This window comes from Prinia subflava, chromosome 6 (assembly GCF_021018805.1).
Source record: "Prinia subflava isolate CZ2003 ecotype Zambia chromosome 6, Cam_Psub_1.2, whole genome shotgun sequence".
Lineage (NCBI taxonomy): Eukaryota > Metazoa > Chordata > Aves > Passeriformes > Cisticolidae > Prinia > Prinia subflava.
The window spans coordinates 2,712,818-2,738,524 of NC_086252.1; the positions used below are offsets into that span (position 1 = coordinate 2,712,818).

Consider the following 25,707-nt stretch of genomic DNA (forward strand, 5'->3'; position numbering starts at 1 on the left):
TTGGTGACACATCAGGAAATGTGATATGATGCCATCACCTGATGCTGCCTCATTTCTGCAGAAACCAAAAGATAAGTTGGTTTCAACCTGAAGCTGAAATGCTGCTCTAAAAAGTAAACAAACTAGTGCTCCTATTCTTGCTTTTGCCAAACAGTCATTACATGATACTTCATGAAGTTACCTAAGCCACGTTTGCATGAGTAGTTACTACCTGGAATTCTTATTTTCCGGGTGCCAAACTCAATACATCCTAGTCCAATCAACTGGAGTTGCAAATCAAGAGATTGTCAGAGACGCATCTAAAATGGCAACTGTGTTTTAAACATATGAAGTATTACATAATATCACCTACTTTCAAAAAAAAAATTGTTTCTAGGTTCTCAGTTTAAGCACCTGCATTTTGTACCTCGTTCATCTAAACTGAGAATAACCCATCCTCACTTTACAGAGATAACAGGCAAAAACGTTTATTCCTGCTCAGAAAGATCCCAGTTACAAAAGGGAGGAAGGAGCATTACAGAAAACTTAAAGAAAAGAAATAACTAGACTTTTAAGTAGAATCTGAGTGTTGGAAAGGTAAGCATTGTACCCTAACAAGAAAACAGAAATGCTGCTCCTGTGTTAGCTACCCTTTTCCTGAGCATGGAGTGAAAAGGGGACTTTTCAGAAAAAAAAGAAAGAATGACACGTGGTCATTAAATCAGAGGTCAGAATGCATAAAAATGAGGCCAAATTAAAATACATCAGAAAAGTAAGCATTTCTTAACTTATGAATAGATTCCACTTAGAAAACATATCAGGCAGTGGGATACGAGGCATTTAAAAAGCATATTAACACAGTAAATTCAAATAAATCACACATTCTCTTCTGTCACAAGTTCAGAGTAGCCTACCAGCTTGTACCTAGTTTCTAACTCAACAAGAGGTCAACTACAGCTCATCACACAAACCTTACTTCATAAACACTCATCATAAACAGTCAGCTGAAGATAAGAGAGCAGGTGCATCCCAAGACAAAAAACTCAAATAAAATTTACATTTTGAAAATAATGGTTTATAATTTGCATAAATAACAGCAAGTCTCCAAGTCAAAAACAGTTTTAGAGAGCTCTGTATTTTTTTTAAACTCTCCCTGATGAAGTGAAATCAGTAACACAACTTGAACTGTCTCTTGAGAACTCTACACAGCAGGGCTGAGTTGTGAACGTTTAAACATTAGGAAACTCTTACTGAGGAAGTATCTCACACTTGCCAAGTTCTCATTTTGTGACAATTGTAAATAACTTGCTGAAAGTGAAAAAAAAATAAAGGGAGAAGGGGACTATATATACATAGATTCCTACTCAAAAGCATTGAATTAAACCAAAAGAAGGAGCTATTCCCATTACCTCCCTTGTAGCACTGCCCTCGAGCCTGCATGCAAGCTCCAGTTACACAGAGCTTAAGCTACTCCACAGCACAATAAGAAGCAGCAACCCAAAGAAGAAGTGTTTTGTCAAACTCACTGAAGTAATACAAATCATTTCAAGCTTCTAACGTCAAGTTAAAGACTATTGCTAGTTTGTATTAGCAACAAAGACATCTGAGTAGATGACCTAAACAAAAGCAAATCTGGATATATCAAACATACACCTGTCATTTCCAGAGTTAAAGAGAAGCTGAGATTTAACTGCAAGTCATTCAAGCCTGCGTGTCTAGGCACAAATCAGCTTCTACTGCTTATAACAGCAATTCTAAAGTGAGTCTCAATTTTAAAGTCAGTTACCTGAAAATAGAAGTCTAGTATAGCAACCATATCCGTGCCTTCAGGAAAGCACTGAGGAAGAAAAATAAAGAGTCTTCAGGTAAAATTATTATTCTTTTTTTAAAGTAACGCTTTTAGAAACTCATAAATTAAGCTATATATTAGTCAGCATAGTAAGCCTTAGGCATATTTTAATATAAAAATTTAACTGTAATAAGCAGAAATACTTAATGACATCAGATTTAAAAATAACACAGTGCAGCAACATCAATAAACTAGGTACTAAAATATTTTTCAGTATAGTTTTCAACATCTTTAAATAAGCAAACTGAAAAATGCATCCAGCAGTTTTATAAAGTCACCTCTACAGTGTAGATTACACTTTTTACAACAAATAAATTACCATGGCTATGATAGAGAAAAATATTTAGAGGTATTTTATTAGAATGGTATAAATATCACACTCTTTAAATGACAGCATTTGAATAATATCGATAAGATATATCCAGTATTAATTTGTGTCATATTGTACATAAAATAAAAGTCATCACAGACTATGAATAAGATCCAGCACATCGTCTTCAAAATACATTAAAAAAAAGAAGATATTAACCTTTTTTTCTTTCAAGTAATAGCCAATTGCAAAGTTTCTATCTCCACTCTCTCTCTCAGACTGGAACCTAAAAGAGAAAAAAGAAAAAAAAAACCGACAAGGCAACATTTCAAACTTTCCAAAAAACCCACCAAAAATCGCTGAGCTCAAGATGTATAATATAATTCAGTAAAATTCCATTAAAGGATACATCACTTCTGAACACAGATACTCTGCTCAAGGGACAGAAATGGCCACAGCAGCTCATCCCAGATCAGCCAGCTGGAATGAACCAGCACTGATACCCAAATACACACAGTCCTGCTTACCCACACAACATAAGCTGACTTGGAGAGGAGGCAAAGGAGGGTAAAATTGCAACGCTGGGAGCATTTCCAAACAGGCCAGAGTGGAATGGAACATCCCACACAGACACTGAAAGGGTCATTCCCTGCCCATAGCAGAGGAATGTGAGGATCACACAGCAGGTCAGACAAGGACCAGACTGATTGCACTCCTCACTGTGATGATTAAGGTAAGGATAAAACCAAAGGGAGGAACACCTGCCTGGTTCCTTCTATAGTGCACACCTTCCTTCTACTGTAACAAAGCTCAGGAAAAACATCTCTGCACAAGCATTGCAGCTGGAAACCTGGAAGCAACTCTGCTGTGGGGGATCTTCATGATTTCCCCTGTGCTGCCTGAGAAAGCTCCCAAGATTTTTGGAATGCTGTACACTGAGTTTGTGAGGGGAACTGTTTGTCTGAGAAAAGAATTTAAGTATGCAAAATAAAAAAGCAGAAGGAGTCCCAGTTGTATGAACTATGCTTTCTAAACATTTGCTATGCAGCCACCAACATGCAGAGTTTAATTTTTAATATGAATGCCAGGAAGGGAAGAGTTGCACTTACAGCTCTCATTGCCACAGCACCAACAGAGCACTAAGACAGAATAATGACATTTTGAAAGAGGTAACCAACACTTTTAGGTGAAATTTAGCCACACTGATGTCAGAGACATGCACAACTTTAGTTGTAAATTGTAAGTCAAAGACACCCTCCAAGATAAGGGATGAAATGCCAGTTGAAATGTAAATAACTGAACTTTGTCATAAGCTCAATATACCAGTTGTCAGTTGAAACACTTTCCACCTAACTGTATTAAGTGAATAAAAAATACTTACGTAGCATTACTGAATCCAACATACTCATTACCAGCCATTTTATTCATGAACTGCATCACCTGCCAGAGACAAAGAGGGGGAAAAGCAATATTTTTACATGTAAAAAGGTTATGAACTTTCAATCTAGCCTTACCCTAAATCTTGCAACACCATTATATAAATGCAATACAAATCACTAAATGTTTAAACAACCAAGTTGTTTAACAACAATGTTAAACAAACAACAATCTACAAACACAAAACACAGGGTAGTACTAAAATTTCACTTTCAACTGCCTTGCTATCTTGAAACTTTTACCATTGAATTTAGTTAAAAAAGAGAAATAACTTACGTAGTCAAATTTTTCTGCATTATTTGCTCCTTGCTGCAAGAAAAGAAAAAATAATTTACAAAAATTGTTAACAAAGGAACAAAGTTAGTTCACTTAACAGTATTAGGATTTTAATGCATATAACTAAGATATGATGCTAATTAAGAATAAGGTACTACAATCACTTCATATATTAATGAAAAAATTAAAGTGTTAGGTAAGTAAATCTTTAATTATCATTTAAATAATCCTATGCATCCTAAACACCTGGATGCTGAGATTAATTTAAACTGAAAAAGGTATGCTTTATTTTAAGTGCTCTCTATTCAATTTTACATGCTTAGCATAAGTAAATGAAGAAGCTAAAGCAAAAAGATACAAAAGTAACTAGAAACATGATAATTATAGTAAAAATACTAACTTTTTTATAGATTAGTAAGGCAAAGGTATTCTCATATTACCAACAGAGCTGAGCATAGGAAGGTTCAGGCTACTGAAGTTAAAATATTTCCACGGCCAGTGCCCATACTAAGAATTTAGACTGAAGACTTAAAATGAAATATTACCCCTTACTATGAAAAAAACTACAATTAATTTTAAAAAATCTAATTAATATCCTACCTATTAAAAATTATTAAACAGCTAGAAAAATTAAATTTCACATCAAAGGGCACTTCACTGTGTTAAAAATGTACAGGAAAATCTAAATCCAACTTAATAAGGATGACAGTGAAACTTAATTCTTAGGGTGGGCTTGGTTGGGTTTTTCAGGGTTGTTATTTTGAGGATTTTTTTTTCCTCCCTCATTCAAGAACATTCTCAGATTTAGTAGCTGCCAGTTAAAGACATTAATTTTTTAGAGGTCTCTGATGGGTGACCTTTCACAAATCCCTATCAAAAGAGATTCAAAGAGGAGTGGGAGGTAAAAAGTAGCACATGGTCCACTGGGGGGAGTTTTTAATTTTTTTTAAGTAGCCAAGTAGAATTTTCGTAGGAAGTTTAAAAAACAGTGGCATCGCATACACAAGTGGAAACAATGTATCTGAAGAAGATGCTTTAATACAAAATTTTACTATTAAAGACACTCTGTTTAGAATAACAAGACTAACAAATCTCAAACAATTCAAGACGCTACTTGCACTGTGCTTAGTGTGGGGATGGGGAAGAAAGTGGAAAAACCAGAAGCTTTATATCAACCAGTATTTTACTTAATGAAATGCATAAAGCCAGTCTCATTTCCCACTCTGTATGTGGATTAGGGTGTTGCAGATAATCTTGGAAGCCCATGCTTCAGCTCATCTACAAGAGGATGTGCAGACACACACGTACAGTCACTGGTGAAAGGAACACCACACTGCTCTCTCAAAATTATGCGCCAGTGGTTACCTTATGTTTAAAGGCTAATAACCTTACTCTTAAAGGCAATAAATTCTAGCTAATTTTCAATTAGATAAAAAAATGCATGATACATTTTATCAAAATGTTCCTGTATAATATACCAGAACACAAATATTAAAAATTTAACTCCAAATCTGTTCAATGAAAAATAATTAAAAGAAGAAATTACCAACTTCATTGAACTGTTGCAGTTGTCAAAATATTCCATAGATCCTAATGCTGTAAAATATGTAACAACATTTAAACCACAAAAACCTTTTTAACCTTTCAAATGCACAATGAACATCTTTTTCTGGGAAAGTGGGTCAGCATTAGTTATGGGATGCTGCATTGATAATTGTATGGTTAGACATGTACAATAAATTGAAACAGGTTCTTTTGTTAAAAAAAAAAAGAAAAGAGGGAGAAAGGGATCATGCTTTCTGCAAAAATATAAATACATAATACTTCACTTTTTTGTTCTGCCCAGTGGAAAAAATATTCCCTTCAACAAAAACATGGCTTTACCAGCAGCACATAAAATTGGTGGGCAAAAGACTCAATGCAAGCTTTTTCCACATCAACTTTTTATAAAAAAGGTTCCTTTTTCAAGTTCACAACTGAACTCATATTTTGGGAAGAAAATCCTCTGCGTACTAAGGCAGATGATGAGTTTTGAGTCCTCGATGTTCCACACACTTGTACAGGTATTTAATATCACACACAAAAGCATTGTCACTGAAACCAGACTGCTCGTACACCTGAACTATTTGCTTAAGCAATCCCATTGATCAAGACCTCAGTAGGGATTTACTACCAACATGTTACTGAAATAAGAAACTGCTTCCATACATATGATGACTAAAAACCCCAACAGATTAATTCCCCTCTTTCAGCAACTGACAGAGGTGTCCTGCTCCTCCTAAAATGCTGGAGGAGACACATTGGCAACACACACTCTGAAATTAAAATTCAATTGCAAACATGAAGTCCTAACATTCAGAGTACTGAGCAGCTTTTCCTTAATAATTTCAACAAATAAAAAGGACAAGGAAATTTCTGTTCTTCCACAAGTGCTTCTTATTTTTAGCTTGACTGCATAAACCTATGAGTGTGGGGGCACAATATTTCTTCAAAAGTGTTTTTAAATTCAACTGCAATTCAACCTGTCTAGAACATGAAAGAAAACATTCCATGCACTAAACTCCACAAACACTTGGTACATTTACGGGAACATGTTCATATACACACTTATACATGCTTGTGTGTATATGCATATGAAAAAGCACTTCTAAATAAATACAAAATTAAATTTACAACGTTAAGACCAAAGCAGTTTGATAGGCAGAAAATTCAAACTTGCAGAGTGCAGCTCAATACGATTTTGTAAACACTTAAAATCCCAATGGACACTATGGCTGTAAATCATAAATTTTAATTTTTTTTGACTGTGTTAGGTTTTAGTGATCTTCCCTTTTTTTTTTAAAAAAAAAGGGTACTTCCACTGTATTTTGTGTATTTCTACTAAAAAATATAAACAGTTACAAAGGCAACATGCCTACACAGGAAAGAGACCCATGGATACTTACCAGAGCTTGCAACAACAAAGTTGGGCAAAATTTGTTAAAAAAGTAGTTTATATTAGCCACTTTTCATTGATCAACACTATTTCTATGATTAGACCCTATAAGCTCTAACCACATGTCTCTCACTAAAGCAATTTCTCAACTTTGAATCTAAGCAAAGCTAATAAAAACACCTGGATCATGAAAGGTCTATAATCTTCTAATAATAGAAGATTATTTAAAAATTAATTTCTGGAATATTTAAAGCCAAATTTATAATCTAATACTACACTGTGATGAAAATATCCAGAAACAAAAAATCATAATTCTATGTCAGAGTGCAAGAAAACTTTTTTTACCCATCTGCATTTTTCATGAAGTTAACTGTTAATGTCTTTATTTTAGCTTTTCCTTCCTACACACTTTTACATTTTATTTGTTAAGATGGTCCTGTTCTGTGAGAACTAGTGTCTTCACAGTCTGTGTACTATTCTCAGCTCTGAAATACTTGAGAGTACACTGTGACAGTATTTAACCTAAGACCAGCACTATCAAAATTTCAAATACCTGTAAGATTTTTTGTGTCCTTCACTTCTGTGCATGTGTGACCACTTTATACGTTATTTCTAAGAATCAACTATACATTCTATGTCAGATAACATCCATTATAACTGAGTTTTAATAAAAAGATGAGAAAAACATGGATTTAAGTTCTATCCCAAAGTAGTTACCGCAAGGGAATTAATAACCTAAGAAGAGAGACAACATCACCAAAGACAATTGTCTGGCAGAGAAGATCACAACACAATGTTATGAAGTGGTTTGTATGCACATTTACACATCAGTCTATAAGAAGGATAACTTGAGTGATAGCACTTTTTGTTGCACTTTAAGCAAATCAGTACTATTTATCAGTACAAATCAGAGCAATTAAGCTAAATCAGTACTATTTATTGTAACTATATTGTCAAATAAACCATGCATTTTCCCACCTCTCAAGTATTGAACTGTAACTGCATAGGTTTCCTAATAACTGAATCCTGACAGCAAACAGACCCTTGGCACAGCTGGACACGTTTCTTCTACCACTTTTTGCCTCATTTATTTTGTGATTTATCAGCATATTTAGAAAGTTATTAAATATATCACAACCGCCTCCATGTTTTGTACAAAAAAAAAAGCTTCCATTGGACTAAGGTTTTTTTAGGGTCAGCAAGATCAGCATTTTCATTTTCTTGCACACCAAATTTTTTGCAACAACTATGAATTTTGCTATTGCCAACATGTCTAAATGCTCCCCACGTAATTCAAGGCCATGGAACACCTCCCTTCAGTGAGCGTTCAAGTCCACACTAAGGTCCTGCATGTGGCTGCCAGCAGTTAGGGGATCTAAAGATGCTGTATTTGCCTGAACCTTTGCTGTTAGGTTAGGAAAACCTTTATCTATAGATGGAATGTTAAAGCATACAATAAAAATGACTTAAGATTCATCCCTTGTCCTCTGGTGTTTCCATCCACAGCCATCTGCCTTCTTCCACATATTTCTCTCTGAACTCCTCCTCTCACCTGCACTTCTAATGTGACAGTCAGTAAAGATAATGAGGAAGTGAGAAGTCCCTGACAAAACCACTGATATTCCTGGAGCTGACAAGCTTTGAGAACTGAGTTTAAGGTTTAAGAAAACTTAACAGATCAAAGCAGTGAAATCTACCCATACTACAGGCAATAAAGACTTTTCCCAGCCAATGTGTGTACAGAAAGCTGCACTGAATCTGTACTAAATCCCTACAGCAGTTGAATCACCTTCTTTCAAGCACCTGTATTTCCTTGGAGACATGATAAAAAAATACCGTTTTATCTCATACCAGTTTTCCACAAACTCACATAATTGCCACTACAAATTTCTTTTGATAAAAATTGTTTGAAAATTGTTGTAACTACGTCATTTGTGTAACTACTAACATAGGCAAATGGCTGTAGCATTATCAACAAGGGAAAAGGTCCTCAGTGGGTTTTTTAAAATTTTATTTCTTTAGAAGTGACCTGCAGGATGTGGTTTTGCTAATGATTTTTATTGTAGATACATGCTTTAAACAGCTGGAACAGTCTGTGGAGTGTAACGCAAGTACAGTTAGAACAGAGACAGGGGTTAAGGAGGTAAAATGTAAATACATCATAATTCCAAACACAGGGCAATTGGAAAATCACTTAAGATGGCAGGAGCAGGATACAGCCATGCCTAAGTAACTCAAACAAATGTGTAACTTAACATGCACGTACCCCTAATTATTTATTAATACGGACTGCAAAGACAATGTAATGTCACAGTTTAGGTCCCTGCTCTGTTCCAAGGCGGGATCACCGAATTCTGACTGCACTCAGAACTGGGTATGTGATGCTAAGAGTCTTTTTACCCCTAAATTGTTAACATATTACATGTTAACATATTCTGGCAGCGATTACTCCAAGCAGCATCTCTCATCCACGATCATAATCTGTGCCAGGTTCTAAGAACAGCTGGGTGCAAGATCACATATTAGCAACTCAGGATGATGTATGGAACACTGAAAGAGCTCTTAGATCCATTTCTCAGGAAGAGATAATGAATCTCAAAGGAGATAAAAGCACTCTTAACCATGAAATAGAGCAACAATCTCTCTGTAGTTATTAACATGCTGTTGTTAGACAAATCTGCAATACCCGATGAATTTAAATTTTCTTGTACTTTAAGAGCCATACACTGTCTTCAAGATATGTAAGTAACACCTTAAATAAAAAGAATAAATGCAGAGGAATTGAAGCAAAACATGAGTTAATGAAGTCACCTTTTTCAGAAAAAAAGGTAAGTTTGACATTAGATCAAATTCAAATGTGAATTATGCAATTCACTGGTTAGTAGGAATAATGTTAAGTTGCAGATTGTAAAGAAGTTAATTCACAAAAATTACAACTACTAAGTAGTTTTGTACCTGTGACCCCCTCTCTATGTAATTGTCTTCAGAATATATTTAGCTTGGTTAGTTATTCAAGTGATAAATGGTATCTTAGTGAAAGCAGCACAGAAAATAACCTACATTTTAATCACACTGAAAACAAATAATGGTGTGATAAGTAAGTAGTAAGATGTGTCCACTAGACGTGCAGTTACCACATGCAGAAATGTTAGTGCAATGCAATATTCTTTGTAAGAACGTTACACAAAAACCCAAATAAAAGTTTAAGAAGAGCCACCCAGCAAAACCAATCCCCCATCCTTCTAACAAATACCACAATTGCATGCATTAAACAAATCCATGTCATCTATTCAGAAGTACACCATTTATCAAGAACTATGTGCCTTTTGCAAGAGGCACATTTTTGTTTTGCCTTATGATCAGTAGGGCATGTTGTACTTGGACTAACATTTTGACATTTCAGACAAATGTGTTAAGTCAGGTTTTAAAATTCACTGTTATCCAAGTGAATTTCAATGCTCAGTCAACCTTAAAAAAATATTAAATGTGAATAAATTTACCTGTCATACTTAAGGCCATTTTCTTTCACCTACAGCTATCAAAGATAAATGTCTTTAAGCAGGAGTTCTTACACCTTCGTTAAATATAAAATAACAGAAAATCATGATCTAAGTAATTTTAAAATAACGTTTTGGAAACAGGGGGAAGGAAAGACACTGTAGCTAATGGACTTTGAAATGCAACCAAGAAACAGATTGTAAACAAGACTTTTAGACCTCTGAAGTAACAGTATCAAGTTTACTACTCAAATTTTCAAAGGGACTGACACCTTCCCCAGAACTCTATGCGGGTACCCTTAGGGAAAAAAAATTGATTTTTTTGTACCTGTGGCTACTAAACCAGCAGAAAATACAAGTCAAGTATCTGGCAAGCATTCACATTACATGGAGTTTATACCATTAACAATTTAAGACATTTATACAGCTGTTCTACAAAAAAAAAAAAAATACAGTTTTCCCAAAGACTCAAGATCGTGGACTAAAGATGTAAAGTCATTACTCAGACCTGGTGTGCTCGGCGAAGTAAGGAACAGTTTTCAAACACTCTTATTTATGAAAGCACACTTACATCCCAACAGCAACCCTGTACCATAGAAGCTCAACATAATTTAGTGGTGCAGGATGTTAACAGCACAAAAATTCAACATAAGAGTGACTTTTAGATACAGCAGCATTGCTCCTGTACAAATTATAGCATCTTCCCTTTCTTCTGCACTGCAAGAAATACTCTTGTAACTTTATGCTCTTTAAGAGCACTAGACACTCAGAAATGTACTTCTAAGTGCTATAAAGTATATTCCTGAGAAATGTACTTCCTCAGCAATTAAGAAATAGAAGGCAACACTCTCAAGAGAATATCAAGTGTTGTGCAGCTAAAGAAGGAAACAAATCTAATATCATCAAGGAAAAAAGAGTTTTTCAGATGCACTTTCAGATAGTTGTTATAAACTGCTATTCTAACACTGCGTTCAGTTGAAAGGGTTACAATTCCCAAAATATCAGAGCTTGTCTACCTGCCAATGAATAAAGTGCCATCAGATATTGCAGACAAAAATTAAATAGTTTATAATCTTTACAAGACATTTTTTTCTACATTCTACTAAAATACTCAAAGAGAAACTAAAAATTAAGTTTTTACCTTGATTAAAGATGTGATCACAATGGCTCCAGCATTCACCATAGGGTTATGAGGCCTGTCTGTGAAATAAAGTTTTCAATTACAAATATATTCCAAGACATGCTTGTCAAATAAAACCAGTCAAGTGCCTAAATGAAAAATTATTCTAGATTTATGTATGACTGAAAAGCTACTATTACAGAATAGTAATCTTAGTAATTATGTAATCTTAAACCGTTAAAAAATACTGTAATCCCACACTATATAGAATATTTTATAATTCTGAGCACAATATTTTACAGCTTAGAATACACTCAGCTTTATGCTACTTAACAGTCCAGTAAATTATTTGGTTTGGTATAATTTCTTTTCTTGAAAATTATGAATCCTCTTCATTTAAGAATTTAACTTATTTATAGCTGACTTGCACATACCTGCTACACTTACATTTTCCTTTTTCCCACTGCTCTCCATATTAACAGTATCTTTGCATTCCCAAGTCATTCTTGGCTGCTGAATGAATCACCTTCTTTTGAATCTCCTTTGTCTAGAAGGCCTCTCCTCATCAGCCATCTTTTCTCAAATAATCTACTTTTCACAAACTACCCTTTTCCTATTTTAACTAACATCTTTGCTGTGCCTTTTAACTGAGATGTTGACTTCTGAGAATTCTGGTGTCTGAAAACTATAAACAATTCTCAATACATTAATATCGTGACAAGTTTGAATTCTTTATTTGCTGTTCCTTTATCTCCGAATTTGAAAAAATACTGATTTAAAAACCGCACAAGAAGTGTCCAGTATTTTTATGTATTATGTACAAACACAGACTCTAAAACAAAATAATTTGAGATTATTTGGGGTTTGGAGATGAGTCTGGTATTCGCAGCATACACGTATATTCCCACAAAAGTTACATTGGTTATGGTCAATGGCACCTAGCAATCTAAGACTATCAGTTAATTTTCAAAAACTAATCTTCAAGTTTTATTGGCATTTTTCAGAAAGTCAGAATTAAAAGGAACTGTTATATAAATCAAACCCTTCTATCAGTGGAAAAATAAGTACCATACCTTCCAACAAAGTGAAGCTCCTCTAAAATACGAACTTATTGTCTAAATAATATTTTAAAGTTGTTACTGCCATTCCTTATCTCTCTGAAAGAGACTCACAAATTGTTCAGATTTCATTTGACTGTACTTAGGAGCCACATATATCTAATATCCTGTTGTTATCATCTACTAATGCGAGCAACGAGGGTCAAATGTATTTGACTTTTGATTAACACCAGATCCTGGATAAGAAAACAGCATTTCCACAGTTCCTCAGGGATCACAAAACTGAACACAAGTCAAATGATCACTCACAGCATCAAAGCCTGCGGGTCAGAAGGGACATCTGCAGGTCATCTCCTCCACCCCTGCACTCAATGCAAAGCTCTTGCCACAGTTCCATTAACTGAGTCTCGAAAACCTCTAAATGTGGTAAATCTCTACCTCTCCAGCAATCCTGTTCATCCTAGATGACAACTGTATCCTAATATCCAATCTGCAGCTCCCACGCCACAGCATGGGGCCACTGGCCCTTGTTGTACCAGGTGCCACTACCAAGGAGAGTTACAGAACTCTTTGCGTTGGCAATTGCTCTTCAAGAATTTGAAGGGGTTTCCAGGGGAGCCCCTAGACTGCCCCTTGGGAGTTACACATGCCCTGGACTGCACAGCATCCTAGCAGCCCTATGTTGGAGCCCTACTCAGTTTTTCACTCCTTGAGCAGGGGATCCCAACTCCAGACACACAGCCCCAGACAACACAGCTCTCATGTGTGATCAGAACACACTGTCACCCTCATTTCTCACTCTAGCTATGCTTCTCTTCTTTACAGCTTCCTCTCACCAACATCAGGTATCACTCCATCCATAAACACACTCATGATTTTATCATATGCAACCCATTCTAAAAATATTTTTATAAATATTTTGCTTCTGATTCTTCTGTGCATCTCTATAGTTTCAATCTGCCACACAGTACAAAGAAAAAACACAACCAGATTCCATATCACGTGTACATTTGAATAAAAAGGATGTGCAATGTTTATTTGGCATTCAGCAACTGAAAGGCTTATCAGTGTGGTATGTCCACACAGAACATACTTTCTGAAATGCTATTGCTTCTCATTTCTTTGAAGATGTCACCACTTACCTTCAAAGTCAGGGCATTCTTGGTTCCTCTACTCTCAAGATTCCTGTCTCTCACTGCTTAACGTTTCAAGCTGCCTCTACTTTTTCTGGCCACTTTACAACTAACACATGTACTTTACATGTACACTTTACATCTTCCATGTACTGCCCGCACATGAAGAAGGGAAGAACCTTGTGGTAAAACAAAGCAGGGACTTTCTTGGCTGTGCTTCTGAAACGCAGCTGTGTGTTGTTCCCCGCAGGACAAGTCAGCAAGAACATCACTTGGGAGCCTTACCAGCTAAGGGGAGGTACAGCAGCCTGGTACACCACACACTAACAGCTGTCCTTTGAGGCTCTTTCCTACTGCTGCCAACTCCAGCACGTCACAGCACTGAGCACGACACCACCATTAACCCGCTGCTGCCTCTTCTCAGCAGAACAAACCCTGCCAGGGTCCCAGGTAGCAGTTTTCACCATTATCTGCACAGCACCAGGGAATAACACCCAGACACAGGTGTCTGGAACAGACAGAAAACCTATCTTGCCAAAACAGCTACAAGCTTCTTCAAGGTGGTCCATGCCCCAAGCCTGTCGGGGCTTAGGAGGCAGTTGGACAATGCCCTTAACAGATGATTGCTGTAGGTCCCCTCCAACTGCAATACTCCACTCTACAGTGGAGGACCTCTACCCAAACTTAAGCTATACTGGCCTCTTTTAAGAGCTAGGATGGCTAAATAAAAACTTTCACTTTGAAAGATTTCTGCAGATTTCAAAGAAGAGATGTCTTCCCTTCCCAGGTAATTTTTCACCTCTGAGCAATGTACAGGTTCTGACACTACATTAATTTTTAAAGAAACTCATACAAAGATCTGTTTCTAAAGCAGTAGTCACTATAATCTATCTCACAGTGGGTGCCATCAGCAAGGGGATTCCACCCTGTACAACAACTAAGCATGAAGACTGATACTTGCAAGTAATTGCAAGTTTGCCCAAGAGATGAACAAATTCATCCCCTAATCTTTAGAAAGAGGTATCAAACTGTGCAGACCTAATTGACACACATTACTGAAACCAAACACACACACTCTCTATAATCAAATAATAATGGCAGTGATCTGCTCAGACTGATAAAAAAATAAAATCTTTAATGCAGCTTGTCTGCGAGGCACATGTACTGCTGTATCATCTCATTATACTTCCAAGTAAGTTCATATTTTTATCCTTAATGAAATAGAAGCTAAATAAAGAATTTCCTGGCAATCCCTCATTCAATTACAATACAACTTTTATTACTGGACTAAGTTCCACAAATTATTTTATTACTGGACTAATTCTACAAATAATTATCAACAAGAGGAGGTTGTAGGGATAAGAGATACAAACTGTTCACAAATACAGGTATTGTTAGACTTGTTGCATCATGAAGTCGATAGACATGAAAAGCCTGTAGCTGCTTAATAAGCATAGCCAGGAAAATTATTCCTGATAATGCCTGTTTCAGACACATTTTACTATGTAAAATTTCTGATCTACTTCAATCAACTAGAATAATCATTTTTAAATTCCAGCCGAGATTGTTTTATTCCTCCAGAAATCTGAACTGGATTGGGCAATATATTCTCTTTGATGGAAACAAGTTTTAAAAGTGAATATTCATAAGCTTGCAGAAGATTCCATATTTCCATTGCACAGCACAAATCATACTCAAAACACAGCCAACAGCTTTTTGTTGTAAGTTGGCATTTTTAGCTATAATTTTAAATTGTCTTAAAATATTCTCCATTCTTTCCAGCTTGAATCTCAGTACTAGTAAACAATGAAATGCAAGAATATCCTATTTTAGGAATCTTCTATATAGTAAGTATAGAAAAAATACCTTCAGATGCATGTCTGAACAGTTTTCAAACACGTGTAACACTTCATAAAATTTGGATTACAAACATGAAAATCAACTACGTCTGAATATTTAGAAAGTAAATAAATTAATTTTTTTTTTAAATTTTCAAATCTGGTCTTCAAAGTATTTATGCATGCTCGAACTGACAAACACTCTGCATATCTGAAGTTCATACAGTGGCTTAAACCTACAAGCAAAGTGTAGATTTAATCTTTTAAATCCTTCTTTTCCCTCCTCTTCCTTTACTTGGAGGAACTCAACCTCCCTCTCTCTCGCTACAACTGAAATGTTTCTATTTATTAGACTTCTACTTTCTGTTTTAGTCTTTTCTTAAGGACTGTGTAAGAGGCCATCCAGGTCAGTTCCAACACTTTTCTTCTCATGTCTATCAGTCACAGAAGCACATACTTAAAAATTAAAATTCTTATCACGTGAATGAAGTCGTCTCTGTAATTTCACATTCACTGGTCAAAATTTCAATTGTCCAAATTATCTTATGCATAACAGCCTTATAAACACTCTTGAAGAAAAACTGTAATGTAAAAAACCACAGCCCACCAATTCATCTTCTCCAGTAGTTCAATTTTAGAAGTAGCAATAAAAAGAGGAAAATAATTACTACACTTTGTCATGCTATTAAAAAGAGAAAATATAGAACATCTATATTAGTTCAAAGGAATTAAGGGACAATTTTCAGCCCCATCAAAGCTTTTTTTATAATGAAGCTTTTGTAGGATATGAAAGACAAGTCTTCAAATTGTTACAACACTGTATTTCGAAAAACTAGGAAAACAGCATAACTTGACAAAATGCTTAATCCTTTCTTGGCAACATATTCTTACACTGGTATTTCACCACCATTTACTAACATAATAAATGAGTAGAAAAAAATTGGAAAGATACATTTTTAGTATGGAAAGACGATTTTAAGGTACAAGTAAATTAAAAAAAAATCATATAAATCATTTGCATGTATTTATAAAATATAATTAGGTATCATTAATATGTAAGTAATAGAGATATTTAAGTCAGAATTCAAAACAGTCCTTGACAAAAATGTCATCCAAACCTTATGCTGGTAATTAAATATTAATTGCAATACCATGGCAACAGAAACATTGTCTGTTCTTTTACTGAGACAGATCTCCACTAGAAGAAACATTTGTCATTCAGAGATAACATCCAGTATTTCCTCTAAGGCTACATGAGTCATCCCTTTCAGATTTTTGCCATGAAGTTACTTTAAAATAACATTTCCAAGCTTAAAAACTAATATAAAATGAAAAAGAAATAATCTAGGTAAGGGCTGTATGAGAAATTCTTGCTATAATACTCTTGCCACGGGGAAAAAAATTAAAAAAATCTTTTTGAATCAGTAGCCAAATTCCATTTAGAATAAACTGTGGGAAGATTTTGCCTTCTGGAAACTAGTCAGTGCTGGCCTTTGGCATCAGCACCTGCTTCTCAGAAGGCTGAGAAGTGATATATTTTTTAAAATCAATTTAACATCTTTGATTCTTTCACCATCATTTTACAGAAGCCATGATTAAGGAACACTTGCTACCAATTGAACTAAAAACAATAAATTTCAAATACATGCACACTGTTAAAATTCTTTGGGTTTTCTTACAGCTCAGTAACTAGCAATTGGAATAGCAGCAATAAAACTTTCACTAGGATTCTAAACTAGGCAGAAGTACCTAATGAAGACTAAGTCTACCTCACTGTTGGCAAAATATTCTGGGACGCTGCCTAGTGATAAGAATTAAGAGAATACAGCAAAATGACAAGACTGAAAAAATTGTATAGGCTTGCCTCAAAATTTTCTAAAGCTGAGTATTTGCATTATTAAGTGTAATGTATCTCTTACCATCTTCATTCAGGAACAATTTGTTGAATCTTAATCCACTGGGCTCTTTACCAACATATCTGTGCACATACTCTGTGCCAAGATCATTGACAGCAATCGCGTATTTCAAAGGCTTTACGCAGGACTGAAGACAAAATGGAACTTTGGTATCACCCACAGAATGCCTGGGAAAAACACAGATGAAGAGGCTTGAAATTTCCTGTTTGTCAGCTGTGGCAGTAGAGTGCTCAGTGCTTCATCTATCCTTCAACATACAAGATCTATTTAACAAAAACGCCCCAAAACACAAAAGCTTATTATTACTAAGTCTCACTTTAAAAAACATAACAATGAGATTTAGAGCTTTTAGCAACTGACTCCATGAGCCAAGCATAACAAAGCCAGTTGCTGACTACTGCAGAGGTAACAAAATAAAAACAAGCTCAGAAACGGGTTTGTACCAGAGCAAAAAATCACCTCAGTCCCCTAGTCATACACTTACCCTACTCAATTGCAACCCACACGCTCAGCAGGGTACAGCTGACCCAAACAGCCACTGTACTCATTTATGGCTATATAAACAAAGGTGAGATACAGTTCGGTTTTGCAATTCAAGAACAACAATCAAATAGCTGTATTTACCTTTCCTTTAATAATGGCAAAGACATAACACTTATTACATGCTATCTTTTGGAAAGTTTACTTTCAGCATCTATGTCAGACTGCACCAAAGAGTGACTCATGCACGCAGCATATGCCACATCTAGACAGAGCAAAAGGCTTGGAGCTGCCACTTGTCTGATGGCAGAATCAGGAGTGTATTTGCTTCTGTTCTTTGCAGAAAACACAAGAAGGCTTCAGTGAAAATCACAATACCATTTTGGCATTATAAAAGCTAACATTACACAACACTAAGCAATACAAAAATTAAGATTATAAGAACTTTCATTAGCACATAATATTCAAAACAAAGCAAAATGCCAAAAAAGTATAAGGTTCTTTTACTATTAATAGATTATAATTCAGACACTTAAACAGGGAGATCAAAAAATACTTCTGCTCACTTGTACAGCTCCTCCCTGAGCTTACAGAACATATGGCTAATTAGAAGCTAACATACAGATCTCAACAGATCGTGGCAAAATGAACTCCAAGCCAGAGTCACCAGAAGCACGCCTGATGTTCTCAGGAATGCCCCATCCACAAATACAGCACCTAAAACCCGCAGTTTCCAGAACCTGCAGCAGGACCACAGCAAACTGCAGGCCAGCAGAGCTGATGAGCACCTTGCATTGTGTATTCACAAAGGAACACTCGGAGCTCATGTTACTTCTCAATAGATGGTGCAAGATATCCCTTTACGTTTGGGCTCCTAACTGTCTCTGCTACTCTGAGTTACTAATACTGAGACAAATAAAATCATTGTGACTAGATCTAAGACCTACATTCACGCTTACAGGGGAAAGCATGATAAACCTGAAAAGCAAAATCGTATTAATCTCTGTCCAGTTTCCACATTGTCATTTTCTTTTTAAAGAGCACGGATCTGCACCTTTTCAGTGACACACAGATTATGTAACAATGCTACAGTGAAACCACCAAAATGCAGAGGAGGAGTTAACACTTAAGTACATTGTGACCTACACAGAAAGTTCTATAGCTTGATGCACAGATACTGTTAGACAAAGCTTTTCAACTTCCAAATATTAGTACTACAGAAGCATTGCCTCTACCTTTCCTTCCACTATTCCAAAAACAAAATGCTCAAGTTACAACATACCTCTGTCCATCGACGGTGCACAGTGACACCCCCCACAAATCGGGGCTGAACTTGGCCAGTTGTGGAATATAGTCAGCAACCTATCGCAGTGTGAGAAAGAGACACACATTACAATACCCAAAATACTGAACTCTACGCTAATCAAAATAAATACCAATGGGAAGAACACACAAGGAACAACTGAGTTTTTCTACAAATAATCACCTGCTATAACTAAAACTTCATTAGAAATTATTATGTTTACTAGATCATTATCAAATAAAACACTTTTTCAAAGTAAAATTTTCAGAACATTTTCTGAAATTTCTGAATACATACAGAAATGTATGCATTTCTGTACATACATTCTGTGTATACATACAGAGTGTTCTCTATTACAGCATGTCCAGCACTTTCAAATAATATAAAATGTTTGGCTTGTAACACAGTCTGGGATTTTTCAAGTAATTTATTGAAAATAAGCACCAGAGTAAATTTTATTTACTAGCCAAGGTACAGTATTAACAATTACTTTTGCCACACAATCCAGACAGATGTATAGCGCTGCAGAATTTTTCTATAGCCTAAGTGTAGTCTGACAAATTATACAGGAGTTTTACAGTGTTTTGCAAAATAAAGAAAGAATAATGCTATTTTCATATTCCAAAAATGCTACAAGATTCTTAGAGGCTGTGAATCATATTTCTAACACAGTTTACAAGTACAAGCATAACTGAATTTCCAAAACTCTTTCATCAAGTTACCACTTTAATTTTGCTAAAAACATTATGAAAAATCTGTCTACTTAACAAATGACACCTTTGGTTAATACTGAAAATCTACAGAAGTTTGAAGTTTATTTACAAAGAGGTTACCTTTCCTCCAGATTGTTTTTTAGCACTTTCATACAGCTCATCAATATGAGAAGTAAACGACATAAAATCTGGAATGACAAACTTCCTTCTGAAAGCTTGAGTAAGCAACACAATATTACTTTGTACACACCTGCAAAAAGTTAAAAACGTTTATAAGTATTTTGACAATGTACTATCAAAAAGCCTACTTAAGTAGTAATTACATGTTATTTAATTTGGACCTTCAGTCCCTTGAAGCCACATGCCTACAAGAACAATCTTTAGTACTTTTCCAATATGCCACTCTATTTTTTAAAATGAGTTTTAATAGCTTTGTTCCATTCATTTTCATTCCTTTCTACTTAAAGCTCTCTTTTGAAATTTCAGCCGTGAAGTTGTACTGCAAGGTATTATCGATCTGCCTTCAAGTAACACCTCAGCTTGCAAAAGGAATCCAAAGCACCCACTTCACAGGATCGAGCCAACTGACGTTTATCTAACTCAGTCCTTGTCTAAAAAAGTGCTGATTTCAGAGTTAGATCAGACTTGGGAGGTTCAGGGTTGCTTTCTTTCACTTCACCATTTCACCAGGAGCTGAGGTGAGAACGCTACCACCAGACCAAACTGGAATGTGATTCCACTCTAAAATAAGAAAAAAACCCTGTGGAAAAACTTGATAACGTCTCCTGAACTAAGCAAAAGTTAATAGTGAGCAGTACGGCAAGTTTCTTGTTTCAAGCCACCAGCACGCAAGGAATCTCTGTTGCCTTTTAGCCCAGAACACAGTTACTCTATCAGCCACACCCTCTGAACGCCAGCCCATCTGGGACAGTTAAAAAACCTATGAGGTAAAAAGGAAAAGACTTATCTAGGACGAACAGAAGGAAGGATGAAAACACAAACTGAGACGTGCTGAAAGTGGTGTGTCTGTGGGTGAGAGAGGAGAGCATGAGCAGGGTGGGAATTGGGAGCCATTATCAAGTCAGTTGAAATATGACCTGATAAAGGGTATTAACAGCAAGGAGGACAGGGGAGGTTTGTTAAACAAACTGTTGAACAGCAAACAAACAGTTAACACCTTCATACCCTGCCTTCCAGCAGTGTTGACAGAGGCACACACATACCATTAATGCAGGCAAATGGAAAGTTAACATCCAGGCACATGGTACGAAGAAGAATGCACCTTCTAATTAAGACTTATTCAGGAAAAAAAAAATCAGGGAAATGTTTTCACCTAGAATAGATATTTCAATAACCCTACTATTAAAAGTCATCATCAGTTCAAAATGAAGGTGCATGAAGACCAGTGAAGGGACAGAATTATACTTGCTTTTAATTGCCCTCTCTTTTCCTAAGCCTTTAAACTCCTCCGTACTTCCTCGACTCTTATCTTACATTCAACTGATACTCATTTCAAGTGTTGATAGGCACTGCTCTCCGAAAGTGAAAGAGAAACTGTAAAGTTTCCGATGTGCACGGTCACCTTACAAACTGCTGTAATACGCTGCTTTCTCAGCTTGTGTTAAAATTGCAGTCGAGTTGGTTTTGTTGCAATCTGCCATATTTTTTCTGTATCTTGCAAAAAATCCTGTTTGCTTTTGTTCCCAGCAGCTTCCAATTAGTCACCTACTCCAGCTGCAAAACCCCTGTTCAGAAGTAATTAATAACACTGGTGGCAGCTATGTCTGCAGAAGGAGTAACAACATAATATGCACTAGGTTCAAACTTCAGATGCACTTCTCAATTGTCTGTACTACCTAGACAGCATGAAGCATTCCTATGAGGATTAAAAAATACATCTGAAGTTCACCCAAACCTATCAACAATTCAATACAAAGTCTGGAAAACAAGGAGGCAATATGTGGTGAAATGCAGCCCTCTTAAAATCAGATTACAGTTCTGAAAGAAGAAGGGCATTTATACACTTAAAATTTACACCAAGCCTATGATGCTCACTTTGACAGTTCAATCATTTTAATGTAGGGATTAAAACTTGCTACGGAAATGGCTGTGCTGGTGAAGGACATTACTTATTGTTACCAATTTTTCCCAGACTCTGCCAAGGTCATTGTCTGGCTATTTATCCTAGTACTCCTTACCCCAAGCAAATCATATTAATTCACAGACTAAATTAAATACAAGGGTTCAAGTAGTCTAGGTGGGTATTCAGAACAATATGAGCATGGAGAAAATAACAGAGTTCTCAACAGGACAGTAAACAGGACTGACAGTTCTCAGTCAGCCAGGACGAGAGCCATGACAGCCTCTAAAATTCTGCAGCTGACATCTCCTCCTCATCCAAGTAATTAACTAATTATGTTCCAGATAACCCTCTGGAGATGGCTGGCCTCAGGCTCTGAAGAAGTGGAGCAACAGGAAAAGATCACAGGGAGGAATCAATATAATTATACTGATAAATAAAAACCTTTCCATGGTCAAATCTTGTGAACAACTTGGCCCTTATCTCTCACATAGTTCAGTGGTGTTCAGGATAGGTACACTAAAATCTTCCTACTTTACATTCTTCCGTTTTTGACAAACTTTATAATCTCAGCCTAAAAAAAACCAAAAAAGAATTCTCTTGCCAAATCCCAATCCAAGCCTTTCTTGCCCCACTTTAAAAAATGTCATTTCAAACTATAATTTTTTCCTGATACATTTTGGTTAGGAAGATAAAGCTGCAAGCCTTATGATCTATATTAATAGGCAATGACTTGTATAACCAAGTTTGAAAGCAACAGTTTGACAGGTTTCGGAAATTGCACCTTTGTTCTCTAGCATAAAGTTAGGATCACTTTGTTTCCTTTACCATGTTGTTAGATTTATCCATTATTTTTCAAGTTCTGACTCAGATTGCTGAGATTACTTCCCTACACAAAGCAGCCCAAGTTTCATCTAACAACAGACAGTACTACTATATTAAGTAGTATCAAAAAGGGAAAAAAGGAAAGAAAAAAATTTTCATAGCAAGCTAACCAGCATGTTGCACTGCTTTAAGCAGCAGCCCAGTCTCACCCTGCAAACACCACATTATGTTACACAAATGCAACAAAAAAAGGCTGCAAAGGAGCTTGCTGCTGCAAAGCAAAACTTGCTATGTTTTCATATTCATCTCCCCACCTCTGTATAATTGCTACATTCAAAACTCTTCCTAACACAAGAAGCAACCATGTAAAGCTTTCCACAAATGGTTATAGTAATGACTTCTCACACAGGATCAAATCAGAGAGATGAGACACAGAACATAAGATAATCCTGCTAATTAGCAATCAATTCTTTTTCAAATGCAGAGCCCTTGTCTAAAACACAATTCAGTTTACTGTGACAAATAAGCCTTTTAGGATAAATGTACCACATAATAGCAAATGCATATCCTTTCCAATCCATCCATACACCCAGGAAGATTTCTGAATCTAACAATTTTGAGTTTTTACTCTGCTGACAATAAAAAGTTTAGATCAGTGAAGACCTTGTCCAAAATTTAACACAGGAGTAAAATTAGTCCATGCTGGACCTTTGCAAAGTATCTCACACCTGCTTAAGGAGTTGACTGGGTTTTTTTGTTGCACACATAGACATTCACTTTTTCTCAGTCAATTTCCAAAAATGTTTATATATTTTTTAATGTATTTATACATACACTTTGTTTATATTTTTATTCTTACATAAACTATGTAAATACATAGTATAGCATAAGCACATACTGTATATATTTTATATTTAAGTGTATATATGTATTATATATAGGTATTATGATTTACCCTGCAAATGGAATAAAAATGCAGACAGAAAAATAGTCTAAAAAATTCACTTCAAAATTTAAGAGCCTCTTCATTTCCAATCTTTTGGCACACAAAAGCTGTAAGTAGAGGAGCAAAGGAGTGTCCTTGAAATGAAGACAACCTGAACAGTGCTTATACTATTCAGCTGTCTACAGACTTTGCTAAAAATACCACAAAAGCATCACTAAAATACGGCACACAGACCAACGTCTGCAATCCTAACCCCTCTCATCTCCACGAATCTTGAAATTTAACATCACTGTTTCCCACATACTCACTTTTAGAATTACATACATGCTCTGAACATCTCACCACACAGAAGCAGCATCCTGAACTTCAGATTAAAAACTGACAATGCAGTGAGAGAGCAGTTTCATGTAATACTACTAAAACACTTCATGTTGCATCAATTAACTTTGTTTGGCATCTGACCAAGAGCTGCAGTATGGGGTCAGACACACAAACAACACTGGCACGTTAAACTCCTGTGGAGATCACACAGCCTGTCTGCTGCATGAAATCTGAGAACAAACTTCTATCAAAACAGCATCAGGAGTGTGTGCTTGACTCCCTTTCTAACTGATTTATGTACCTTACGTCTCTCCTTAAGACAACACTCAGTAACACACAGACAGCATTCATTCAGAATTATACAGTTACATAATTGACAGAAAGTTTACTTTTTAAAAAGGTCTTTGTCCAGCATAACACCATCTGAAGTAGTCTGAAGAGTCAGTCTTAGCATATCCATGCACTCTTTCAATCGAGGATCAGATGTACGTAATCCTGTAGATTTGAGTGCCTATTACAATAAAACAATAATTACTAAGTGAAAAGGTATGCTATCACAATCAGGTTATCTACTGCTCAGCATTTATCACTATAAGAGATCCACCACTGCATCATCAACAGAGACATTGTGACACTTTACCGACTCTTCAGCAATTTCCTTTGCCCATTTTGGCTGCATTTTATGTCAAAGCATTAATGTTATTTGAAATCCAGTGGTCTAACTACATTTTACACAAGCATGCCATAGGCACAGCTACCTTCAAGCATAGTCTTTTGCACATCAAAGAAGTCAATAATAATATTAATACATTCATTCTCTTACTTAACTATAGAAACAGCACTGGAGGGGAAACAATAGTTATATTCCTTCCCACAGCTTAACATGTACAACAGAAATTCTTTGCTTTGCATTCTTGCATTTAGAATGTCAAAATAACCTGGCAGTAGTTAGCTTTCATACAGCACAAGTAAACTTACAGTTATGAATTTATGAACTGGTATTTTTTCTTGTCCTTCTGCAATAGTATAGAAAAGTAGATCTTCTAAGCTGGGAAGGAGACCTTGTTTCATTTTACTGGAAAACAGAAAAAAAGAATAGATTATTTTAGTGCCTATTTTTATTTATACACATTTTTGCATTATTCCCAGGGAAACACATTTGCCCTGCTACCACTAATTTCAAAGAATGTTTTCATAAGTGATCACAAAGCTTAGTTAGACCTTAAGTAGAAAAAATATGGTAATATTGCAAGCAGCTTACATAGATTTTATAGTAGCAAACATTCTTAACTGCAACCCAGTCATGTTTTTACTGCCGCACATTTACCACTACGATTACATTTGGATTTTTTTGGGAGCAGATTAATCACACATCCCTTTCTGAAATTATCAAGGATAGGTATGTTACTTGCAGAAGATAATTTTTTTATCAGATTCCTGGATGTACATGTCTCATAATGAAATTGTAGCGCATACTGACCTAGCTGTTCTACAGGAGATGATAAATGTGTAACATTTATCTTCATTTTCTTCCAAACAGTCCTGTTTTCAGGACTCCACAGAGGAGTCCTGAAGTCCTTATCCTTCTAGAAGCTTATGTAAGCCCCATCAGTTACCATGAAACAAGCAAAGCCATCTGCAGCATAATAGAGCACCTGAAGCAGAAGGAGTGACTCTCATCACACCTACTT

The 25,707-nt window shown here is 35.9% G+C and overlaps 1 protein-coding gene across 2 annotated transcripts in view; it reads right to left on the minus strand.

The window, feature by feature from the left end:
* The window catches only part of GLS (glutaminase), a 61,503-nt gene that overhangs the window by 28,153 nt on the left and 7,643 nt on the right, over positions 1-25,707 (minus strand). For both annotated transcript variants that reach the window (XM_063399886.1, XM_063399887.1), the window contains exons 2-11: positions 24,995-25,091; positions 24,406-24,527; positions 19,965-20,094; positions 19,111-19,190; positions 17,352-17,515; positions 11,425-11,483; positions 3,852-3,884; positions 3,520-3,578; positions 2,358-2,424; positions 1,766-1,816 (exon numbers count right to left, since the gene is read on the minus strand). In XM_063399886.1, the coding sequence (XP_063255956.1) occupies positions 1,766-1,816; positions 2,358-2,424; positions 3,520-3,578; positions 3,852-3,884; positions 11,425-11,483; positions 17,352-17,515; positions 19,111-19,190; positions 19,965-20,094; positions 24,406-24,527; positions 24,995-25,091 (862 nt within the window). The remainder of the gene's footprint in view (positions 1-1,765; positions 1,817-2,357; positions 2,425-3,519; positions 3,579-3,851; positions 3,885-11,424; positions 11,484-17,351; positions 17,516-19,110; positions 19,191-19,964; positions 20,095-24,405; positions 24,528-24,994; positions 25,092-25,707) is intronic.